At 36.3% G+C, this 21730-nt stretch overlaps 1 protein-coding gene across 50 annotated transcripts in view; it reads left to right on the top strand.

The window, feature by feature from the left end:
- Positions 1-21730, top strand: part of LOC105475646 (histone deacetylase 9) — a 919991-nt gene that overhangs the window by 559931 nt on the left and 338330 nt on the right. For 26 of the 50 annotated variants that reach the window (XR_011621594.1, XM_071094019.1, XM_071094020.1 and 23 more), the window contains 4 exons: positions 421-543; positions 3557-3770; positions 4244-4461; positions 15609-15689. Coding sequence is in view for 49 of the 50 variants with exons in the window: in XM_071094019.1 (XP_070950120.1) it covers positions 421-543; positions 3557-3770; positions 4244-4461; positions 15609-15689 (636 nt within the window). In the remaining variant the exon portion in view is untranslated. The remainder of the gene's footprint in view (positions 1-420; positions 544-3556; positions 3771-4243; positions 4462-15608; positions 15690-21730) is intronic. The other 24 variants (XM_071094014.1, XM_071094015.1, XM_071094034.1 and 21 more) reach the window with 1 other exon arrangement.

Below are 21730 nucleotides of genomic sequence, written 5' to 3' on the forward strand. Positions count from 1 at the left end.
CAATAAAATGACATTAAATGAAGAATCAGATGAAGATAATGACTGTTGGCATTATATACATATTTTTTTTCACTGAGTAATATAAAAGAAGTAGACATACTAATCAGAATTATGTAATTTTATCATTGTACTTTATCAGCAGATGACAAACATGCTGACCGTATTTTGTATAGCCAGAATTTTATAAATGAATTTGCAAAAAATGAACATAGATGCCTTTTATTCAGATTTGATAACGATGTCTTAGGAAGAAATTTTTTATTTAAATTTTACATTATAACTTTTGGATACAGAAGTCATGAAATAAATACTTAAAATCTTTTCTTAATTATGGTAAGGCCCATTTTCTGAAATGAGAACATTTTACAGTAAAATTTGTGATACTGTGGTATTTTGAGACTCTCCTCTTTTTTTTAACAGCAAATGGTTTCACAGCAACGCATTCTAATTCACGAAGATTCCATGAACCTGCTAAGTCTTTATACCTCTCCTTCTTTGCCCAACATTACCTTGGGGCTTCCCGCAGTGCCATCCCAGCTCAATGTAAGTCATTGCACAGCATCAGCCTAAATCAACCCAAGCAGTATCTCTTCATAGGGGAACTCTCTTTCATGTTTTATATATTTAGACTTTAGAAAAACTTGACAGAGCCAGCATCTCCTTCACTGTTTGCTATTTGCTGTGTTGTTCAAAGACATTCAGTCTAATTTCAAATCAGAATTATCCTGGTTTCACATAATCATATGTAAAAATAATAACTAACATTTGTATAATGGTTTATAGCTTTTAAAAAAGCACTTTCCAGATATATTATTTTAATAGCTCCATACAGCCATCCTGTGAAACAGAGATTACAGCCCACGTTTTTACAGAAGGAGAAGCTGAGACTTGGAGAGTTTCAAAGCACAAGAGCACAGAGCCAGTAAGTGGCAGACCTGGAACACAAGCCAGGGCAGTGCTGAGAGGTACAGCTTCGAAAGCACAGTAGCATATGTTTATAGAATTTATTTTGTGAATGACTTTATTTTGGGAATTTAAGTTACTGACTCTCTGGTACTGACAAATATGTATCTGGAAAACCTCTAAGAAAAATATTAAACTATTCCCAGAAGATTCAAAGTGAATCAATTGGTTTAAAAGTCCTGACAACTGAAATAGGTTCTTTCGGGAAGAAAGCAGTCACTGTATCATAGTGTTACATGGAGGCCTAGAAGTCATTCCTTGTCCTGGCCTCTGCCTTAAAATTTCCTAGTACTCAGCAGAGAAGATGGAATACTAGAGATCTCTATGCCAAAGCAGTGCTAAACTTGAAATGTTATTGTCATACTAGCAGAAGATGGCAATAATTATTCTATGCATATTCCCTAAAACCGTATCAGTTTTAGTTGTAAAAAATGTGTGGGCCTTATCCAGAATAATTCATCTCTGAAATGTTAATTAAATTGTATGCATACAGGGGTCATATGATACATTAGGTTTAGAGAAAAATTTATTCCAACTCTCATCACCAATTTGGCCAATCCTTACCTTCAAGTCTTCCACTGAGTAGAATGTGTCAAGTTCATGTGTATGTTCAATACATAGTTTCAATACGTATTTTAAAATCAATCTAAGAGATATCTTATTATCTCTGGTATTGTCAATAGACTATAATGTCATTTTATGTGGTACTGTGTTCTTCTTATACCAATGAGGAAAAAACAAAATTTGGATGTCGTCCTATATCTGGGGATTATAAAAGAAAGCATTGAAAATACTGAATTCAGCTATGCTCTTAAAATTCCACATGAAACATTTGTAAATGAAATGAAAAACAAAAAAGGAATTAGGAATGAAACTAAAAATAAATATTCACAGATAATATTTTACAGTTATCACTAATTAAAAATTATTTTTCCTTCTGTTTCTATTTCCTATCTTTTCTAACGATAAGTAAATATAAACCCAAAAACTTCTTATGACACATGAATAGGCATTTTATTTTTACTTATTTTTGTATGTTCTAAGCCACTCCTCTCAATAACTCACACATGTACCACTTTTAATGTGGTCAAGGAAAATTTTTTCCCAAAGGACCAAGTACTAAAGCCAGACCATTTAATCTTTCAAAGGTAATACGATTTGGTACCATTGGATGAATAAACCAATGTGGTTTGGATTAAAGTTTCATTTTTCTTTGCTTCCATTTTGGTGTGGATGAGGCCATCACAATTAATTTTTCAAGTTTAGCATTGCTTTGCCAACGGGATCTCTAGTATTCCATTTCTCCACTGAATACTGGGAAATTTTAAGGAAAAGAGGCCAGGACAAGGAATCACTTCTAGATTAAACATTGCATTGACTTGCTGTGTGACTCAGACAAACCACTTACCTCTTTGTCCTTCGATTTCTCCATCGCTGAAAATTGCTTCGCCTCCCTGGTGCACAGCAATTTTGAAAGATGAAACTTGAGTTTTGAAAAGAAACATGCCACATAATTTTGAGGTATTAGAGTCCTGCTTTTGTAATAGCAAAATGACCACCATTCATTAAATCATTTGAATAGGATAATTCATTATTGCTATTGATGATATAATTATTATTGCCTTATTACTGTGTTATCATACATTTCAAGTTCTTAATAGCATTTTTATTTGATATCTTATTTCACTTGTAGTTTATTATACAAAATATCTGGAATGTCATTTTCAATATTTAGAGATTTGGGGATCTGTTATGAATTAATATAAACTGTTTAAATCAAATTTCTGCATATTTTTACCTCCTTTCATTGGGTTATTTTAAGAATTTAATTTTAAAAATTAAACATTGGACACTTACAGCTCTGTGAAATTATTAGAAGCCATGTAGAGAAAGGGTAAATTGTTCCTTTTGCTTGCAACTCCAAAATTACAGTCCATCTTATCTCCAGCTTCTTAATCCCCATGATATAGTCTTTGAATAAATTTTACCTTTCCAGTATGCCTTTAACTTAAACAGTGTATAAAATATTTTAGAAATGTACTTTCCACTTATTAAGCCTGAAATAAGCATTTTTTTGTTTTTTTTATTGACACATAAAAGGTACATAATTTGTGGTTTACAACATAATGATTTGATATATGTATACATTGTAGAGTGACTTAAGCTAATTAACATATGCATTGTCTCACATACTTATTTTTATGGTGAGAACACTGAAATCTATTCTCTCAGAAATGTTCACGTGTACAATATATTGTTATTAACTGTAGTCATCATGTACAATAGATCTCTTGAATTTATTCTTTCCACCTAAAATTGTGTACGTAGCATCACTTCTGATTTTAATTTTAAAAACTTTTTATGTTCAATACAATGACAATATTAAATCGTCTTCAGTGCTCCAACCCTATTTTTATTTCTTCTTTATTGAGTTGAGTTAGTTGAAAAGGTCCATTTTCCCTGCTCAGCCATTGGGTAAGATGGGGCTTTTGTTTTGGGAAGCTATGGCATAGGAAACTTGTCTAATGATGTAGAGACCCAGTGACCCACATGGATGAAAGAGGATTAACATCTTTGTTATTTCTCAACACAGGCTTCGAATTCACTCAAAGAAAAGCAGAAGTGTGAGACGCAGACGCTTAGGCAAGGTGTTCCTCTGCCTGGGCAGTACGGGGGCAGCATCCCTGCGTCTTCCAGCCACCCTCATGTTACTTTAGAGGGAAAGCCGCCCAACAGCAGCCACCAGGCTCTCCTGCAGCATCTATTATTGAAAGAACAAATGCGACAGCAAAAGCTTCTTGTAGCTGGTAATTCATTATGGCACCTTTTGCGGATCATTTTAGGATTTTATTTTATTAGTGATCCAGGATAATGTCTCTTTTACTTAAGACCCTGATAGAGATCCACAGTGCTATACAAAAGTCTCCCTGATACCTGGTACTGTGGGAAAGGCTATCACCTCTATTTATTCCTTCAGATCCAACTGGGGTAGGAGGACTGACCTCATTTAACCTTTATTCATACCAGACTAGACTGGTGAGTTGTATGGTCAGATGCGTACCTGTCCAATGCCCTGACATTTCTCTCTTCCCACACCTGACCTTTTGACCACACCTTCTGTTGTTTGCCTGGTAGCATGACTAATTCACTAATTTTCTTATAGTTTATACCATATATCTGTTTTCTTTGGCTTCTTATCTTTTCTTAAAATTGTGCGTGTGTGTGTGTATGTGTGTGTGTGTGTGTGTATACACACATATACATGTATTTTTTTTTTCAGGTGGCGTTCCCTTACATCCTCAGTCTCCCTTGGCAACAAAAGAGAGAATTTCACCTGGCATTAGAGGTACCCACAAATTGCCCCGTCACAGACCCCTGAACCGAACCCAGTCTGCACCTTTGCCTCAGAGCACTTTGGCTCAGCTGGTCATTCAACAGCAACACCAGCAATTCTTGGAGAAGCAGAAACAATACCAGCAGCAAATCCACATGAACAAAGTAAGCCTCCAAGCCAAGTCAAAATGTTCTAACCGCTGGTTTGGAAATTGGGGATCTCTTCACTGATATGGGTATATAAGAGGAATGTTGATGGGAGTCACAGCAAAAAGGATGTGATCATCCTAAGCCTGCTTTCTTGGCTCAAGGACAGCATCACAATATCAGTGTTTTAACCACCATTATGTTCATGAGACATTTGTACAAAATTGAGATGATACATTTGCAAGATCTTTTATGATCAGGTATCTATTTTGGTACACAACCCCATATAGGCCTATATATGTGGAGCCTCATTTTTTAGTGTTGCAGAAAAGATTTGAGGCAGACTTGAATGTGGTGCATTGACATGTCAAAAAGTTTGTACAGGTGATGGCAGATAGGCCAAGGTTAGCCAGTAAGGCACTTCTCAGCAACTTGTATGCATCTATGTTACATTTATTTTGCATATGCCCCACTTCATTCCAATAAGCGTTTGGAGTAGTTTCTCAGAAACTTGTGATCATTTCTTCCTGGAAGTCTTAACGTTGCTAAAATGGACAGCGGATGTCTGTACCATACCACATCCTTAGGAGCTCTCCTGCTGAGGCAACTACAAAGAAACAGTGATTGCAGCATAATATCAGACAGGCCAGTAAAGGATTTTCTATGAATTTGTAAGCAAAATGATATTAAAGAACCTGGTCTGGACAGTTTTTCCACTACTCTTTGCTGTGGTAGGCTTAAAAAAGCACCATCTTCTCATTCCTGGAAAATTCCTGGAAAATATTAAGGTCCTGAGTATTAAGATTCTATTCCCTTGCCTTTGTGCTGTATCATCTACAAGTATGTTACAGAGGCATGAGAGGCATTATATTGCAAACTGATAGTTTGTTTACTGATAAATGGATAGCTAAAACCTGGCTTAGTAATAACTTTGTTGTACCATGATATAAGAAACAAACAAAACAAAACAAAATCAACTCATGGGCAGACGCCTAATCATCTTTATAATGGCAGTAGGGAAGAGGGATCTTCATCACGTGCTGGTTTTACGGCAAGTGTTGCTGGAGTTTTTCTCTTCTTTTGGCCTCCATGGTAACAAGGGCAGAGCCATGAAGGAAGCATGGATTGGATACCATGCTTCTGAACAGAAATTTTTCTAGCCTAGCCCTTTGCTACTCTCAAAGTAGCAAAAGTATGTGTGGGATTGGGGTGCTAGAGATGGGGTGGCTGGCAGGGGCAACTCTCTCTCTAACCTTTTACGATACATTGCAGATCCTTTATGTGTCATTAGATAATGCCTACTTTATTGCTGTAGCACTTCTCTAAATTTAGCAAATTATTTCATATCAAATTATTTTATATCAAATCAGTATCATCAGGAGAGAGTCAATTTCCTTCTCTGACTAATGGCATAATACTCATTGACTTGTATGTGACTCTGCTTATGTTTTCTATATTATGGTAGAGTTAGGTTTGTTTATTTGTTTTGTGGCCTTTCGGCACAACTTAAAATCATTAGGTATTCTTGAAAAATTGTCCACTGTTTAGGGCAAGAAATGTATGTGGGAGGGAAGATTAGGGATCTTATTTTTTGCCTTATAGTGTTTCGATCTGGAATTAGGTTTGTTTATAAAACCAGTATTAGATAGTAGATGGGCTTTTCTGCCATGCTTAGTTCTATTTCCTAGAAACACATGGATGTACATGTTCTACTATGGTAAAGTAGGTAGATTACTCCATTTGAAATTGTGATCTACAAATGGTTTCTATGAATACCTTTAAGAATATTTTGGAATACAGTTTTTTATTAACTAATTGCCACCATTTCAGATTCAGATGGTATGCTAATATCAGAATCTTTCCTTTTCAGTATCAAACTCGAGATTTTGACAGGCGGATGCCAACCTCAGTCACACTGGATAAAACTCAGATGAAAAGCAGGCATTTGCATTTTAGCAATGAGAAAAGCAAATCTTATCAGAGACCTTTTCCCATGTGGAGCTGATTCCTTTGAGTCTGTTAAGAATTCTTCCCCAAATTAGAAACAAACCTATACTTTTAGGTACATGTTTGTACAGTGGTTTGATTATTAAATCTTGTCTTAATTAGGCAAAATGAAGAACAGAAAACTTCAAAGTCCAAAGCTGATCTTTATATGTTAACCTCTCTCAGCTTGGGTGTTTAGATGACTCAAGCAGGTCGCCAGTTGGCTTTTCTCCAAGTATGTATTCCATATGTTTAATCAAGTTGGCATATGCACATTGGGTATTCTCCAGATTTTGAAAATATTTTACCTGCCCTCAGTTGTCTAAGGGGACAGAGAGGAAGCTTATTAAAGAAAATATCAAACCCGTGCCTTACTCTGAAATATTCACAATAGAACCCTTAAGAAGTGAATGGCTAGTATTCACCTGCTTCCGTGAGGTGACAAGGATATTTATTTCACATTGGGTCAGATTCATAACTTAGATGCCCAAAGCTAACATGTTTCTGTATAATATATTGCTACATACTTGATTTAACCATTTAGAATGCCCATTAGTAAGAAATCACTACAGAAATTTTGTCACTTTCCCCCATTTCCGTGGATGAACCTTCATTAAACCCATTCAAATTGGAGCGATGGTCCTTACTCTTGAGATACTTATAGCAGGAAATACAGGCACACATGAAGATGTCGACATACAAATGACATATTTAAATATGTCTTCTTTTATTTCCTTTTTATGGTTCTTTTTTGAGGAATTTAGAGAAAAAATGAAGTGGGAACAAGAAAATATAAGTAGGATTATTTCTAAACCTGTATCAGATTAAATATGATGGGCTTCCTGGTATAAAATTTGTAGTAATGTGTTTGAGTTACTAATAATCTTCTGAAGAATTAGAAGCAAAGCTATAATTTTAGGGGCATAGGTGATGCAGTGATTGACTTATTAAATTTGAAAGAGTTTTTCATATCTTGCTATTATTTTAATATGTTTATAAAATATGTTCAGTGTAAATATATATTGTAACTGTTATTAATCATACAAAATAATTTACCTACATCTTGCCTTATACTTTACTGTCATATTTTGGATATTTGTGGGATATTTGTGTGTCGTAAGATTATTTGCCTCTTATAGTTATGGTGTATGTGTTCAAGGGCTTAGCAGAAATATCCCTGGAATGGGCTTTTATAGTATTTATACTGTTATATCTGCCAGTAACTAATGGGGAGAGTCAGAAAGAAGAGTGCTAGGCTGGAGAGGAAACCCTGTCAGAATGATTTATCTCTGCTCGTAGCTTGAATATTCTATTTTTCACTGAAACTATTTTAGAAGTTTAATCATAAAAAAATCAGGGCTTACAACATTTGATCTTTTGTTTTCTGAGACATTTACAAATCAGAAATGCATTAAACAATTTCTATTGCTAATATATGGTATTAATATTTTGTGCAATGATGTCATTACACATTCATTTATATCATTTTTCCCAAGTACCGTGGAAGAACCTTTTCAAAAAATTAAGAGTTTCTTTATACCAGCATCAAGAGAAGACTGATGCTTTTGCCAGTACACCTTGTTTTTCTCAGTGGAGGGAAAAAGAGTTTCTAAAGTAGAACTTCCCTCAAATACAAAATAGCAAACAAAAAGTAATAAGGTATTAGTAATTTTCTCCTGAGCCCATTTCAAGTTTAAATATTACCACAGGATTTTTTTCTGGTGAAATAAAACTGTGATTGATTAAAACAGACTATATAACAGTTGTTTAGGAATACTGATGATTTTAAAGAAGTATTCTAAGCATTGCCTAAAAAAATAAAAGGGCAAATCTCTAGTCACTTCACTATTTGAATGATATATAGAAATTTTTCAAAATCTCTTCAGGCATGTTTGTTGTGAGGTAATTTGACATAGATCTCTGCCATGGCCCATCCCCTTGACAACATTATTCTTTATTTCTCTGTTATAGTATTAATAGAATTGCAGTAATTCATGCCTGTTTCTATTTTAACTAGAATATTAATACTTTTTAATGTCTGTTTTTCATATTCATTCCATTACATCCATAAGAGCAGAAATTTTAAGAAAATTTATACTTTGTTTAGTACTTACCTTAATGAATTATTAAACTATGTATGTATGCATTAAACAAATCATTAAATACTGTGTGCAGACACAGTTTTAAGCACTAAGAAAACAGCCTTCGGTGTCCTCATGGAGCTTACAGGTTGTGGAGCAGGGATTGAATTATTCAAATAAACAGTAATACAGGCCGGGCACAGTGGCTCACGCCTATAATCCCAGCACTCTGGGAGGCCGAGGCCGGCAGATAAGCCAAAGTGGGGAGTTCGAGACTAGCCTGACCAACATGGAGAAACCTCATCTCTACTAAAAATACAGAAACTTAGCCAGGTGTGGTGGTGCATGCCTGTAATCCCAGCTACTCGGGAGGCTGAGGCAGGAGAATGGCTTGAACCTGGGAGGCAGAGGTTGCAGTGAGCCGAGATCCTACCATGGCGCTCCAGCCTGGGCCACAAGAGCGAAACTCCATCTCAAAACAAACAAACAAAAACAGTAATACAGTGTGCTAAGTATTAAGAAAGGAGACATGAGAAAGAAAACTGATAACTTTAAGGAAATAAAACGTGAGTTAATTACTTCTCTGGATTATCTTGTTCTTATTATATCTCACTCCCTTTCTTTTTCTTTCTTGCTGGCTCGCTTGTTCTCTTGCTTTCTTCCTTTCTTTCTCTTTCTTTCATATATGCTCTGTGATAAATATCTTGTGCATTCCTATGACTGGCTATCAGCCAACACTTTTTTAAAAACTTACATAAATCGTGAGATGATATCTTATATATGCCAAGGTTCAGTCTAGATATAAGTATTTATTATATATTTATTACTGTGATACTTAGGCATTTTGACATGAGTGCTATTTTATCATAATAAAAATATATCTAAGACAAGACCAGTGAATGTGAGGTCAAGCAGATGTCCTGTGTTACCCTTATTAAAACAGGTAGATGTTATGTTCTGACAAGCAAGGCATGAATATAATTATGCTCAAATGCTGGATCTGAGCAAATGGAGAGCTTTCATTAGTTTTGGAAGAGAATTTGACTGTTTATTTGAGTAGTATCTGTTTTATTCCTTTTTGACATAATTTTCTAACATGAATGTTATATATTCTCTGAAATCCTCTTGATTTATACCCATTCCCTGTCCCCAGCCATTCATCCACAGTGACCTAAGAGAGTATATCCTTTCATGCTTGTGGTCACATACAAACATAGCATGCGTGCCTGTGTGTGTGTTAATGTGTTGCCTTGTAAAGTGTCCCAGAAGGCAGTTATAATGTAGAACTATTTTGTGCACTATTGAAAAAAGTATATATTTTGAGAAGGAGATTAATTAGAAGAACAATTCTTTACATGTGTGTATATTCCAAAAATTTACATTTTTAAAAGTTATACTTCATATTCTCAAACAGACACTTTATATTAGCTGTATTCTAATGCAATTCTATCCATGGCTTACTTGTAAGCAAATTAAATGTTAAGTATAATTACACAAGGGCCATTTACCCACTTTTGACTTTTTGCTGCACTGTTTCTTCTAGTGTACCTCTTCCTCCCTTTGTTTTAGGCACTGTGCATCTTCTCAGCACCTTCTCCATAGATACCTTAGGGTAGGGTCATTTAAAAACTATCAGCTCACTTTTATATGGAGGATTTACTATGAGCTGGACTCCATACCAGAATTTTTACGTCTATCGTCCCATCAACCTTAACAACTCACTCTTTTCATTCAAGAAAATTAATTTTACAGTGTTGAAGTAGATTGAGCAAGGTGGCAGGGCTAGTGCAGAGCTGAAATCCTGACATAGGTTGTATGACACACAAGCCTGTCTTTAACTATTTGTACCTATGATTTCAGTCTTATTTTATCACCAAGCAGGAAACCCGCTTTTCCTAATTTTATTTTTGTCTAAAAGTAGGAAATTCACAATTAAAAACAAGGCAAACAAACATTGGAAAAAATAGGATGATCTTATTTTTCTTTTGCACTGGTTTAGATTTGCCATGATGAAGAAATCCCCTTTCTCAACCCTGCCTCCCAACTTTCCACACATTGCCCTCCTTCCAGTTACTCACTTGGCAGTCTCTGCGGGTGGACCTGACAGTGAGACTTTCCGATATCCTGTTGGATTATCAGGCTTTCCAAACGGTGCAGAGGGAATGCAGGACAGAGCCAACTACGGCCAGGCCACATTTCATTCCTTTGTCGCATGTTGTCACATTGCTATTGTTTTAGATTGGACAAACATCTTCTCACAGCAGTTCTGGGCAAGCCTGAAGCTGGAAGTTACTGACTTCATCAGGTTCAAGTGAAATGCAAATGTTGGCATCTCATCTATGGGTGGTTGGAAAATGCCTTGTTTTATGTTTTGAAAAATGGATGAGTAGAAACTTGAACTGGGCTTTCATTTAGGAAAGTAGGCATTACTGTTGTCAGGTTTAATTTCTCTCCATCCATTTGACAGCTTGTTTCCATGCAGGGTCTTTTAATCACCAATTTAGGATTACATTTTGCCCATTACATGGATAATATGTCCAAAAACTTTAGCAAGCATTGAAAAGCCATCTTAATTTTATAATTGTAAAAAGCCTCCTGGATTATTTATGTATCTATAGAGGTTTATAAAAGAAACTTTCACTTTACCCTTAAGTCGATGTTATTCTGAGATAATTGGCCCAATATAAATAGATTCTTTTAAATACGTAGTGGGATCCAAAAAAATTCACTTATACAATACCAGCTTATATCATCACAAGGAATTCATATAGATGTATTTCACTATATAATTACAAGTTGATGGTTTCTAATATACAGAAAGTGGCTTGTTGCTTTATTATTAGATGTGATGAAATCCTGTGTTTGGAAAAGAAACAAAATGACCATTTCAGTGGATTAATGTGCAGCATTCATAAACATTCCCAGTGCTGCTTTCATAACTTGGAGACCAAGGGAAGGGACCTAGACCTTTCCTTTTCACTCTACACTGTTAATCTAGTCAGAGACGCTTTTATTGAATGAGGAAAACAATAGTTGGACATGACTATGAGGTAAGAAAACGGGGAAGAAAAGTATCTGGGGAATTAAACCACGTGAGTTGTTTGACTGATGTTGATTCCAGGCAGTTCAAAGAGAAAGGGAAGCTAAATAATTTGGTTGTTTCCCAACCTTGACAAGTAGTTTCATGTGACAGAATGAAAAAATTAGGTCTTGCTAAGGAATTTTTAATATAGTTAAGTGATTTGTGGACATGAAAACTGCCAGTAGGCCAGTAGGTAGCAGTCTCTCTTTTTTTTTTTTTTTTTTTTTTAACATATTTTGGTAGCTTGCAAGTTCCTGGTTTAGTTCTTTTTTTCCTGTGTCTTTCAGCTCTTCCTCTAACTACTTACGAAATCTGAGGAACTACAGTGATCCTGAAATGTCATCTGGTCTAGAGTATTCCTCTTCCTGCAGGCAGAAGTGCATCCAGAGCTATGCTCTCATATCCTAAATGTACTTCTACTCTCTTGCTATTAACCTAGTTGTATCAGCTAGCAATATAAATTCCTACAACAGTCTCCGGTCATGGAATAATTGATGATGTTCCCCAAAGACTTATCTATTAACAACCATTACATTTCATTCTGGAAATGAAAATAAAGAAGACATGTTCTTTCCCTTGAGTGGCTCAAAGACCTGTAAACAGATCATTATAATCAAATATGATTCTATCAAATGCATAGCTCACGTGAAGTACAAAATATATCATCCTGATAGATTTTTCAAGAGAAATTTCTGAGGTCTTGCACAATTATTGGTTTTGCAAGATTGGTCAAGATATTCAGCCTTTTTGTTTAATAATTCCATAAACAGCAAATTTTTGAGGTTTACAGTGAGGATTACATGAGAGAACATATCTGAAAGTGCTTTATAAACATGGTAAGCACCTCTAAAATCTTACACAGTATTTATATTCTTCCAAATCTTGGCTATTGTGACAGTGCTGTGACAAACATAGGAGTGCAGATATCTCTTTGATACACCGATTTCCTTTCTTTTAGGTATATACCTAGCAGTAGGATTGCTGAATCATATGGTAGCTCTATTTTTAGTTGCTTGAGGAGCCTCCAGATTGTTCTCCATAATGGTTGTACTAATTTACATTCCCACCACCAGTGTCCGAGGGTTCCCCTTTCTCCACGTGCTCACCTGCATTCATTACTGTCCATCTTTTGGGTAAAAGCATTTTAACTGGGGTGAGATGATGTTTCATTGTAATTTTGATTTTCATTTCTCTGATGATTAGTGATGTTCAACTTTTTTTTCATATAGTGTTGGCCATTTGTATGTCTTTTGGGAAGTGTCCATTCAGATCTTTTGCCTATTTTAAAATCAGAATATTAGAATTTTTTCCTGTTAAGTTGTTTGAGTTCCATATATATCCTGGTTATTAATCCCTTGTCAGAGGGGTAATTTGCAAATGTTTCCTCCCATCCTGTGGGTTTTAGCTTCATTTTGCTGATTGTTTCCTTTGTTGGTCACTGTGTTTAATTGGGTTTGCACTGCTTTCCAGTTTACCAAAATAAGGAATTGATCAATGGAGGAAAGGGAGATGATTATGAGTTGGAAGAGAGGGATTCATTGGTTTGAGATTTTGTCTATTTTGAGACCCATTCCAAAACTGTCAATGATTAGCAAAGAGAATAAGAATGCCTTTCCGCACTGTGCCTCTATTTTCTACTCTTAAAGAGAAAAGGAGGAAAACTTGGTCAGAAAGTATACTGTCAACTGAAGGATCCTAAAGATTATCAGGGAAAAAAATCCTATTATGTAATTTTTAAAAGGACATAAAATTATGCAGTGCTATAAAAGAAGGGAAAACTGCTTATTTGTGTCCTAGTTAAAAACATTGCCCCAACCCCCGCCAAGAAGTCTTGGTTAAGAATTCTACACTCTTGCTGAGGATTGTATGTTCTGAAAATTCAGTCTTCCTCTTTCTACTTTTGCCTCCCTAAATCCAGTCTTCCATAGCAGCCAGAATGATCATTTCTAAATGCAAACCAAATCATGTTATGGTTAAAACACCCTACTTGCTCCTTCTTCTTTGCAGGATAAAATCCAAACACTTTTACGTGGCCTACAAGACTGTCATGATCTGATTCTTGCCTCCTCCCCTTGCCTTCATCATCTCCTCCCTTCCCTCTCTCTCTAGGCTCCAGCCACACTGGCCCCCTCTCTTACCTTTGGGGAATCTCATTCCATCTCCATGAGTTGTGCCAGCCACTGTTTTGTGTGGAAGGCTCAACCTCCACCTCTTCTCATGGTTCAGTTGTGTTTTGGGGTCTGTCTCAGCTCAGACCTCACCTATTGAGAGGGCTCTTTATTGCCCATCCAAACGAGAGTAAACAGAAACACCCACCTGCTCACCCCTTCCTTCATCGTTCCCTGTCACTTCAAGTTTCATTTTTCAGTTGCTAATTTTCTGCCTCCCCTACTGTGTGCCGGGATCTTGCTTGATTGACCACTCTTTTCCTAAGGCCTGGCATATGGTAAATGCTCAATAAAAAAAATTGTTGGAAGAATGAAAAGATGGGTGGGCAATGTTCTCAAACTAGTTGGAACAAACCTTTAGTTTCCTTCCCAGAAGGGAACATTTATTGAAGTTACTGCAATATTATGAAGTTTTGAGAACCAGAGGAAAACAATTTAATTGCAGGCATTGTTTTGGACAATCATTTAGAGTTAAAAAGATGAAGCAGCATTTATTAAAAATTCACTTGGTGCTTAGATTAATTTAGAACCTCTTTAATATTGCTTAGAAATGGTATTTTTCAGTTTAGACTTCAATTTGTATGAATAATGAAACAATATTTAGAAAATATTTCTTCTCTTGTTATTTAATTTTGGTTGTATTTCCCTAAAATGCACAGAAGCAAAATGACATGGAGTATCATTTTGGCTTGAGGTTGGAGTTCTACTCCAAGTAGACCTCTCAATTTGAAAGCCCTCCAAGCTCTGCATGTTGTTTTTGAGAACAGTTGGTCCATACCTAATCTATTTGTGAATTGAGACAGAATTTTATCATTATTTTTAAATCTAGTTTCCTTGGAGCTTAAGGGAAAGGTTTTATTTTCCAAAGGAAGAATATTACATTTATTTAAAAGAAAAAAAAAAGCAAAACAACAAAACAAAACAAAAAAACAACTTGTGCTGTTGCCATTCCCCAAGTACAATCTGTCTTAAAATCTGAGGCAAAATAAGAAAGTGGTGAGTTGCATTGAAGGTCATTTTGCATAGTTTAATAATCATATTCAAACACTTGTATTTAATGATGTGTTGACAATGTCAGAAAATCAGATGTCTATCAGGAACAGATTTACTCTTTATATGATCCTGTTCCTAGTTGATATTTTGTATCTGAAGATATTTGTTGGGATGCAAAGGATTTCTGTGGGAAACATTAAAATTATAGAAATTAAGTATATTTTATTTAAAAGTATGTATGCTTACAGTGACTTATAGACTTGTATCAAGTTATGTAATTTACACAGAGGTGAACTTAAAGTGCTAACGTGTAAAGATTAGTGACAGTCTCTAAATATTATTTAATGAGTTTTTCATCATGTGCCAACAGAATATATGATGTTAAACATGGAATGTAAGATTCTGAAATTAAGGATTTGGTATAATTATGACCTGGGCAGGGACTGATAAAAATTGAAGTTTAGTTGTAATCCTTGAAGACATTCAGAATTTGGATAAATTACCGTGGTATCTGGCACACAGAACATCTGTTTGAGTATATATAAGTGTGTGTGTGTTACAAACTCAGAATGGTCATAGGCTGCCCGTGGCATGCTTAGTGTTTGGCCCAATTGCTGTACAGTAGCACGGAGAATAAGGAGACAGCCTGACAGATGAATACGAGTACAGACAAAAGGCAAAGGAGAAGCTGTGCAGCTGCACTCTTCTTCATCTCTGCTGGGTTCTCCTCCAAAGTAACTCACCTGGTGTCAGACGAGTGGCACACGGTGTGTTTTACAGATGAGGCCTCAGCAGAGATTCACACAGGCTTGCACAGTTATCTGTCCCACAGATGTTTCGTCTTCTGTTTTCTAGCCAGCAAGGCAACAGCTCGACTTTGCTAGGGGATCACCTCCAGATGTTCAACCAAAGAGAGACCCTGCCACCCCACTGAGAGTAAGCAGACATCTCCTAACTACATCTGGGGCCACTCAGTGGCAGTACAAATTAGAAAAGGGTTAGCCCATACCAGCTTTGCAGTGGTCATATTTGTAGTTGAGAAACACATAGAAAACAAGAAATTCCAAATACTCACTTTCCTAGTAAATAGTCGGAAATTTACAAATAGCACCAAGTAACTTTTATAGGAAATTATTCAAATCTGGCAGGCAAGAATTTCTCTGTGACTTTTGTTTGTAAATTTTCCTTGCTGAAGTTAATTGAAATTTTTTCCACTGTGACAAATTTGACTGTTTAAACAAAAACAGCCTTAGTCAGATACCTAAAATAAAATAAGAAGTGCAGATTAACTCCCTTTCTGCTTTTATATTTTGCAACACTGGCACCGGATGTCCCATTTGTCTTTTTTGTATTTTGTGAATCTTCACAAAGAGCATATTTTATTCCAGAGAAGATGAAAAGGGGTAGTTATTGCTCCTGTAGACATTGACTTTGTTTTATAGCGTAGGAGAAAAAGTGTCAAAGCACTGTTACTAAGCATTAGTAATTTTTTCAGAAACGTATGAAGCTCCAACTAGGTGTTATGCAATGTATTAGGTACTGGGATATAAAATGATGAAAAACAGGAAGCTCATGCCCTATGAGATTTATATTATAGTCTGGGAAATAACTGTATTGTAAACAGAGATAGCGATATGATGCCAGATAACAATGAGGACTCTAACGAAAATATATTAATGAGATAATAACAGAGGCAAAATATGATAAGAGGGAGCCAGTCAGGCATGTAAAGATTTGAGGGAGCAGAGAGAGCACAGCATAGACTCAGGCCTTGTGGGCGAACAAACTCTGCATGTTTCTATTCACGGGGCAGCCAGAGGCCCGGGTAGCTGGAGCATGTGAAAAAGAGAGAACAATATGCCAACCAAGGTCAGAGTAGTCAGTGGTGCCAGGTTGTTGAAAGTCTGTGGACCATGGTAAGAGGTTTGAATTTTATTATAAGCATAATAGGATGTCAGTGGGGGATTCTAAGCACAGAATTAATGTTACCTAAATTACATTTTAAAAATAATTATTAGAGCTACTGTAAGAGATTGTATTGTTGAGGGCCGAGAGGGCAATCAGGGAGCCCAGAGTGGGGCCTTTGGGTAGCTTAGGGTGAAAATGATGGTATTTAGGAGCGCAGTGGTAGCAGCAGAAATGGAGAAACATGTCAAGATAAAGCCTTTATGTTTGGAGGTTGAATTGCCAGGGCTTGCTCATAAATTAAATGAAAAAGATGAGTGATAGAGAAACAAGGATAAATCCCAAATATTTGGCTCATGCAGTTGGGTAAAGCTGTTTACTCAAATGAGAAAGATTGGGTGATCAATACAGTTGGGTTAGATGGGAATAAAGGTTATCTTTGAGGTATTTAATGTTTATGATGTCTATTAGATATTCTAGATCTAAGAAAAGAAGTTAAGTAAGCAGCTAACTATGCAAGTTTGGAGCTCAGGGGAGAGATTGGAATTGCTTCTATTAATCCAGTTGTCATCAGAATATATAGCTATTTCAGAGCAAAATGTGGAGTAGAATGGTGTAAAAAGTTCTAGGTTTCTACTCTTCTCTTTTTAAATCACAAATTCTTATTTTACAATCTTAGAGATGACTTGTCTTTTTTGGGCATAAGATTCCTTCTTTAAAAAATCAGAGTTTTTAAGAATGTTATTAGAAGATTTTCAAGTGCAGCATTTCATATCTACATGTTTTCTACTCAGAAGTTACTGTTTTATGTCAAGAAACATTTTTTTACGAACCATGAAGGAATTCTGCTCTTGGAAAAATATCATTTCACTGTTTGGTCTTCTTGCCAAGTGATCACAACGTTATTCATTCTGGCTTTTTTCTTCCCCATGTTTCCTTTGGTACATCAGAAGTGTAGATGAAGCCAAAGAAACTGACCGGAACAAACAGAGGCGGAGCTTGCAGTGAGCCGAGATCCGGCCACTGCACTCCACCCTGGGCGACACAGCGAGACTCCGTCTCAAAAAAAAAAAAAGAATTGTTTCTGTATTGCGTGCCGAAAATTGTTATATAAACTGTCATATGCATATCTGTGTCAGTGAGGTTGTAAATACTGACCAGATTTGATTAATAGACTGAACAATGTGATTTCTGGATACTTCAGTGACTTCACAGGTCAGATTTCAGAAGGTCTTCTGTTAAAATGTACATATGCTATGTTCCGTGAAAACTCAGGGATTTGTTAATATTAGAGATTTTCTTTAACTTGCTAACTATGGGAAATTGTATTCTAGTAAATTAACACTCAGTTTGTCTGGTCTTTGGCTGCAATGGTAATAACAGTCTCTTATTTTCAAAAATGCTATGATTTTTGTCTTATTTCCCTTTCTAAAATGCTTCACTTTTGCTGCCACCTATTAATATCATATTTAAATGGCCATTGGGTTTGGCATCATTGCAGTCATTATTGACCTTAACAAGAGATTTTGGTTAAATAATGGGGAGGAAAGCCTAGTTGGCTGGATTCTAAAGAGGATGGGAAAAGAGAAATGAAGACAGTGAAGAGCGATAACTCATGGCATTTTATTGTGAAGGGAGGTATGTAATGGTGTGGATTGGGGAGGAGGTCAAGGAAAGTTTTATTTAAGATGGATGGTACTGCTGAAAGAGTACTAGTGAGAGCATTCCGGCAGAGAGGGGATATGTGTGATGGAGGACACAGTAGATAATTGCAGGAGTGGAAGGGATCCAGGGTGTAAGCCAAGGGTTGACTGAGATAGAAGAGCAGACATTTCATTCATTGCAACAGCAGGAGGGGTGGATGGGATTGCTTAATAAATGTGCTAGTAGCAGCAGGCTGAGTTTCTCTTCTGATGCTTCCATTTTCTCAATGAAATGAGAAGCAAAGGTATCAGCAGGGAGTGAGGAAAAGGGGGAAATGTTAGAGATTTGAAGGGAGAGGAGGTAGTATAAGACAGTGAGAGTAAATTAACTGGAAAAGTGGAATAGGCTTGCCAGGCAGCACTGAGACTCCATTGGAGGGTGTAGTCATGAATTTGGAGAACACTCAACATGATCGTAATTTGTTTATTTGTTTCCTAGCTCATTCAGCTGCTTGGGTTTGGCAGAGATTTAGTATTGACTAAGGTTAGAAGTCTTATTTGTCCAGTGAAAACCCATATTGAAAGGGGCAGGAGCACTGATGGTAATATAAAGGAATGGTTTTCAATGAAGTATGGAACCTTGTCCAGAAAGGAGGGAAGTGAGCAAATGAAGGAGACAATATGTAGTGAGAGTGTGGCTTGGAAAACCCACTGGAATGAGGGATGGTTGGTGTCAGAATATTCTAAGAAAGAGCTAGAAGAAAGGAATGATGTTTGATATTGAGATTTAGAGGAATGCAGGGTTACTGATAAAGATTAGGTCTCAGGTAAGGTCATAATGTTGGGGAATGAGGTAGAGTGGAGGACTGGACCATTGGAGGTTGAGAGGTTGAGACACTGAGAGGCCATGTTGTGGCCAGGGATTAGGAAGGAGAAGAATTGTAACAGAAGAGTCTTTTTACTTGGTGGGTGATATTTTTGGCTTCCTCTTAGTTATTGAATATTTCCCTGTAATGTCAGACATCCAGAAACTAGCTAGGGTTCAAAGTCATGGTCCCCCCCACCCCCCAGAAAGCAGGGACTTCTGACATGGTATTTCCTGGATACTGGCTCTCTGGCTAACCTTTCATCCAGCACACTCAGTTCCTATTCCACAGCCACACATCCCATAAAGTTCTTCTGGTATCCTCAAGAGGCCCTTATTGGCAGGATCTTTTGAACACCTCTCCGGGTATCTACTTGACTCCTTAGTGTCATTGGTCTACTAGCTCTACTGAGCAGGTTCCAAATAACTTTTCAGCTATGCTGTATTAGTGAGAGGGAGAGTTTCTACAGCTCAGTGAGCATTTGTCCAGTCTTCTTACAGTTGGTTTCTCTGATGGGCTCCTGCAGCCTCCTTCACCTGGCTAATATCTTTTCTCAGATAAATCCCTTCTTCCCACAAGCTCCCCTCACCTGCTCTTATTTGTAGTCTGAGGTATGAGTAAGGGTTGCAACACTGACTGATAGTCTCTCTCCCCCTCTCTCTCTGAATAATTAGTGGATGTTTGTTACTCAGTGTCCTTATTCCAGCCAAAACTAGGAATTTTTCTTTAATATCTTGTTTGTTTCTATGCTGTTGCATATTCTTTCTTTAACAGCCAATTAAATGGGATCCTACAACTTTGTAGTCAAAATTTAGGACTATTATATTATCTCTTTTATCCAGAATCTCAGTAGTATCCAAAGTATTATATATTAAAGAAGAGCCGATTAGTATTCAGAATTGGGACAAAAGTCCTGCAAATAGTTTCCTAAAATATACTTAAAGTCATCTAAACCATGATTAAATGAATGTGTCCTCCTTCTCCTGACTGGCCAGTAACAATGGATGTTAGATGATAGGCACAAAGGAAATTCATATTCAAATTTCTTCATTGTGATATGCGTTTTGATTGGTATATGTTTTCTTAGCTTGATCATGTCTGACTTACTTTGGTGATATTTAGGCCTTATATGTGTTTTTCCTAAGTTATATTTTATTTCTCTAGATTCTTACTCTTCACCCAAATGTATTATAACTTGTATCATCTACTTTAACATTATCTTTCAGCATTTTCCTCCGATCTGTTCTCAAACTCCACTAGACTTTTGGTGGCTTAGATGCGCTGGTCTCCTTTTCCAATCCAAGGTCCCCACAAACTCTGCCTTCTACCAGAAATGCTCCCCACCCTTATTTCCACCCCTGCTTCCCACCCCTCATACATGTAACTAACTCCTTTCCATCCTTCATCCTTCGTGTCTAAACCTAAACATAACACTTCCTCAGCTTAACTCTCTTGACAATCCCCATTTCCACTGCTATGCCAAGCGGTATGTGCTCTTATAACACCTTGTGTTTCTTTCTTCAAAGCATTTTATCATGCTTGAAAATAGGAATAAGTATTTGAAGCCTTTCTAAGACATTCACTATAAGCTCCATGAGGGCAGAGCAGTGGCTATTTTTCTAGTGCTTAGCATGGTGTCTTGAACATAGTGGCACTCAGTAAATATTTGTTGAACAAATGAATGAAAATTCCTAATAAATCTACATGCAGTGAAACTAAAGTGCTTTGTTAGTGTTATCAGGGCCATTTGAGGTTGTCTGGACTGCAGGAAAGTCTATAAGCCTAAAGAGGATGAGGTGTCCATCTAAGTCTGAGTACTTAAGTATTCACATTTTAAAACATGTATTTTTTAATTATGTGTGAGTAGGAGGTAAGCATGAATTTGACAAAGAAAAATCTGCATTCATGTTTATGGTGGTAGTATTATAAGTGTGCTGCTAGTTACAATAATTGCCATGTTGCTTACATAGGCACTGACTTAGCAGAAAACTAACAACTCTTGAAAACACAGTTCAAGGTCTACAGATGATTTAGTCCACAGGGCCATTGTGAAATAAAACAAATGGCCATTGTGAGATGAAATAATCTTGAGACTTTTTCCTCATTTATTGAGCTTTCATGTTATGGTATTTTGCTATTGTTTAAGTTAGGCATATTGTCAATTATCTTTTAAAATCATTAAGCAGTTAATTCATTGACTTCTGAAAACTAAGTTCAATCTGATTTATAAAATAAAATGTCTAAATAATGATTTTCAAATTAAAAAATAATTTCCTGATTCTTTTCTAATACTTAATTTCCATTTGAGTCTGTTCGTAAAGCATTTTATTATTTTTTTTAAATCTTACACCTTTCTAAAGTTCAGAATATCAAAATGAATATTTCTGTGTCTTCCAAATATATATAAGAAGGCACTTTTTCATTTGACTATAGTTTCTCTGTATAGGTATGAGAAAATTAGACAAAGACTATTAGCATTTGTGTTCTGGCTTTTACAGCGTTTAACATTCGTTGAAAAATGATATTGACAACATTTTTTATCACCCCCTTTATCTTTTGAGAA

This window comes from Macaca nemestrina, chromosome 4, assembly GCF_043159975.1.
Source record: "Macaca nemestrina isolate mMacNem1 chromosome 4, mMacNem.hap1, whole genome shotgun sequence".
Taxonomy (NCBI): domain Eukaryota; kingdom Metazoa; phylum Chordata; class Mammalia; order Primates; family Cercopithecidae; genus Macaca; species Macaca nemestrina.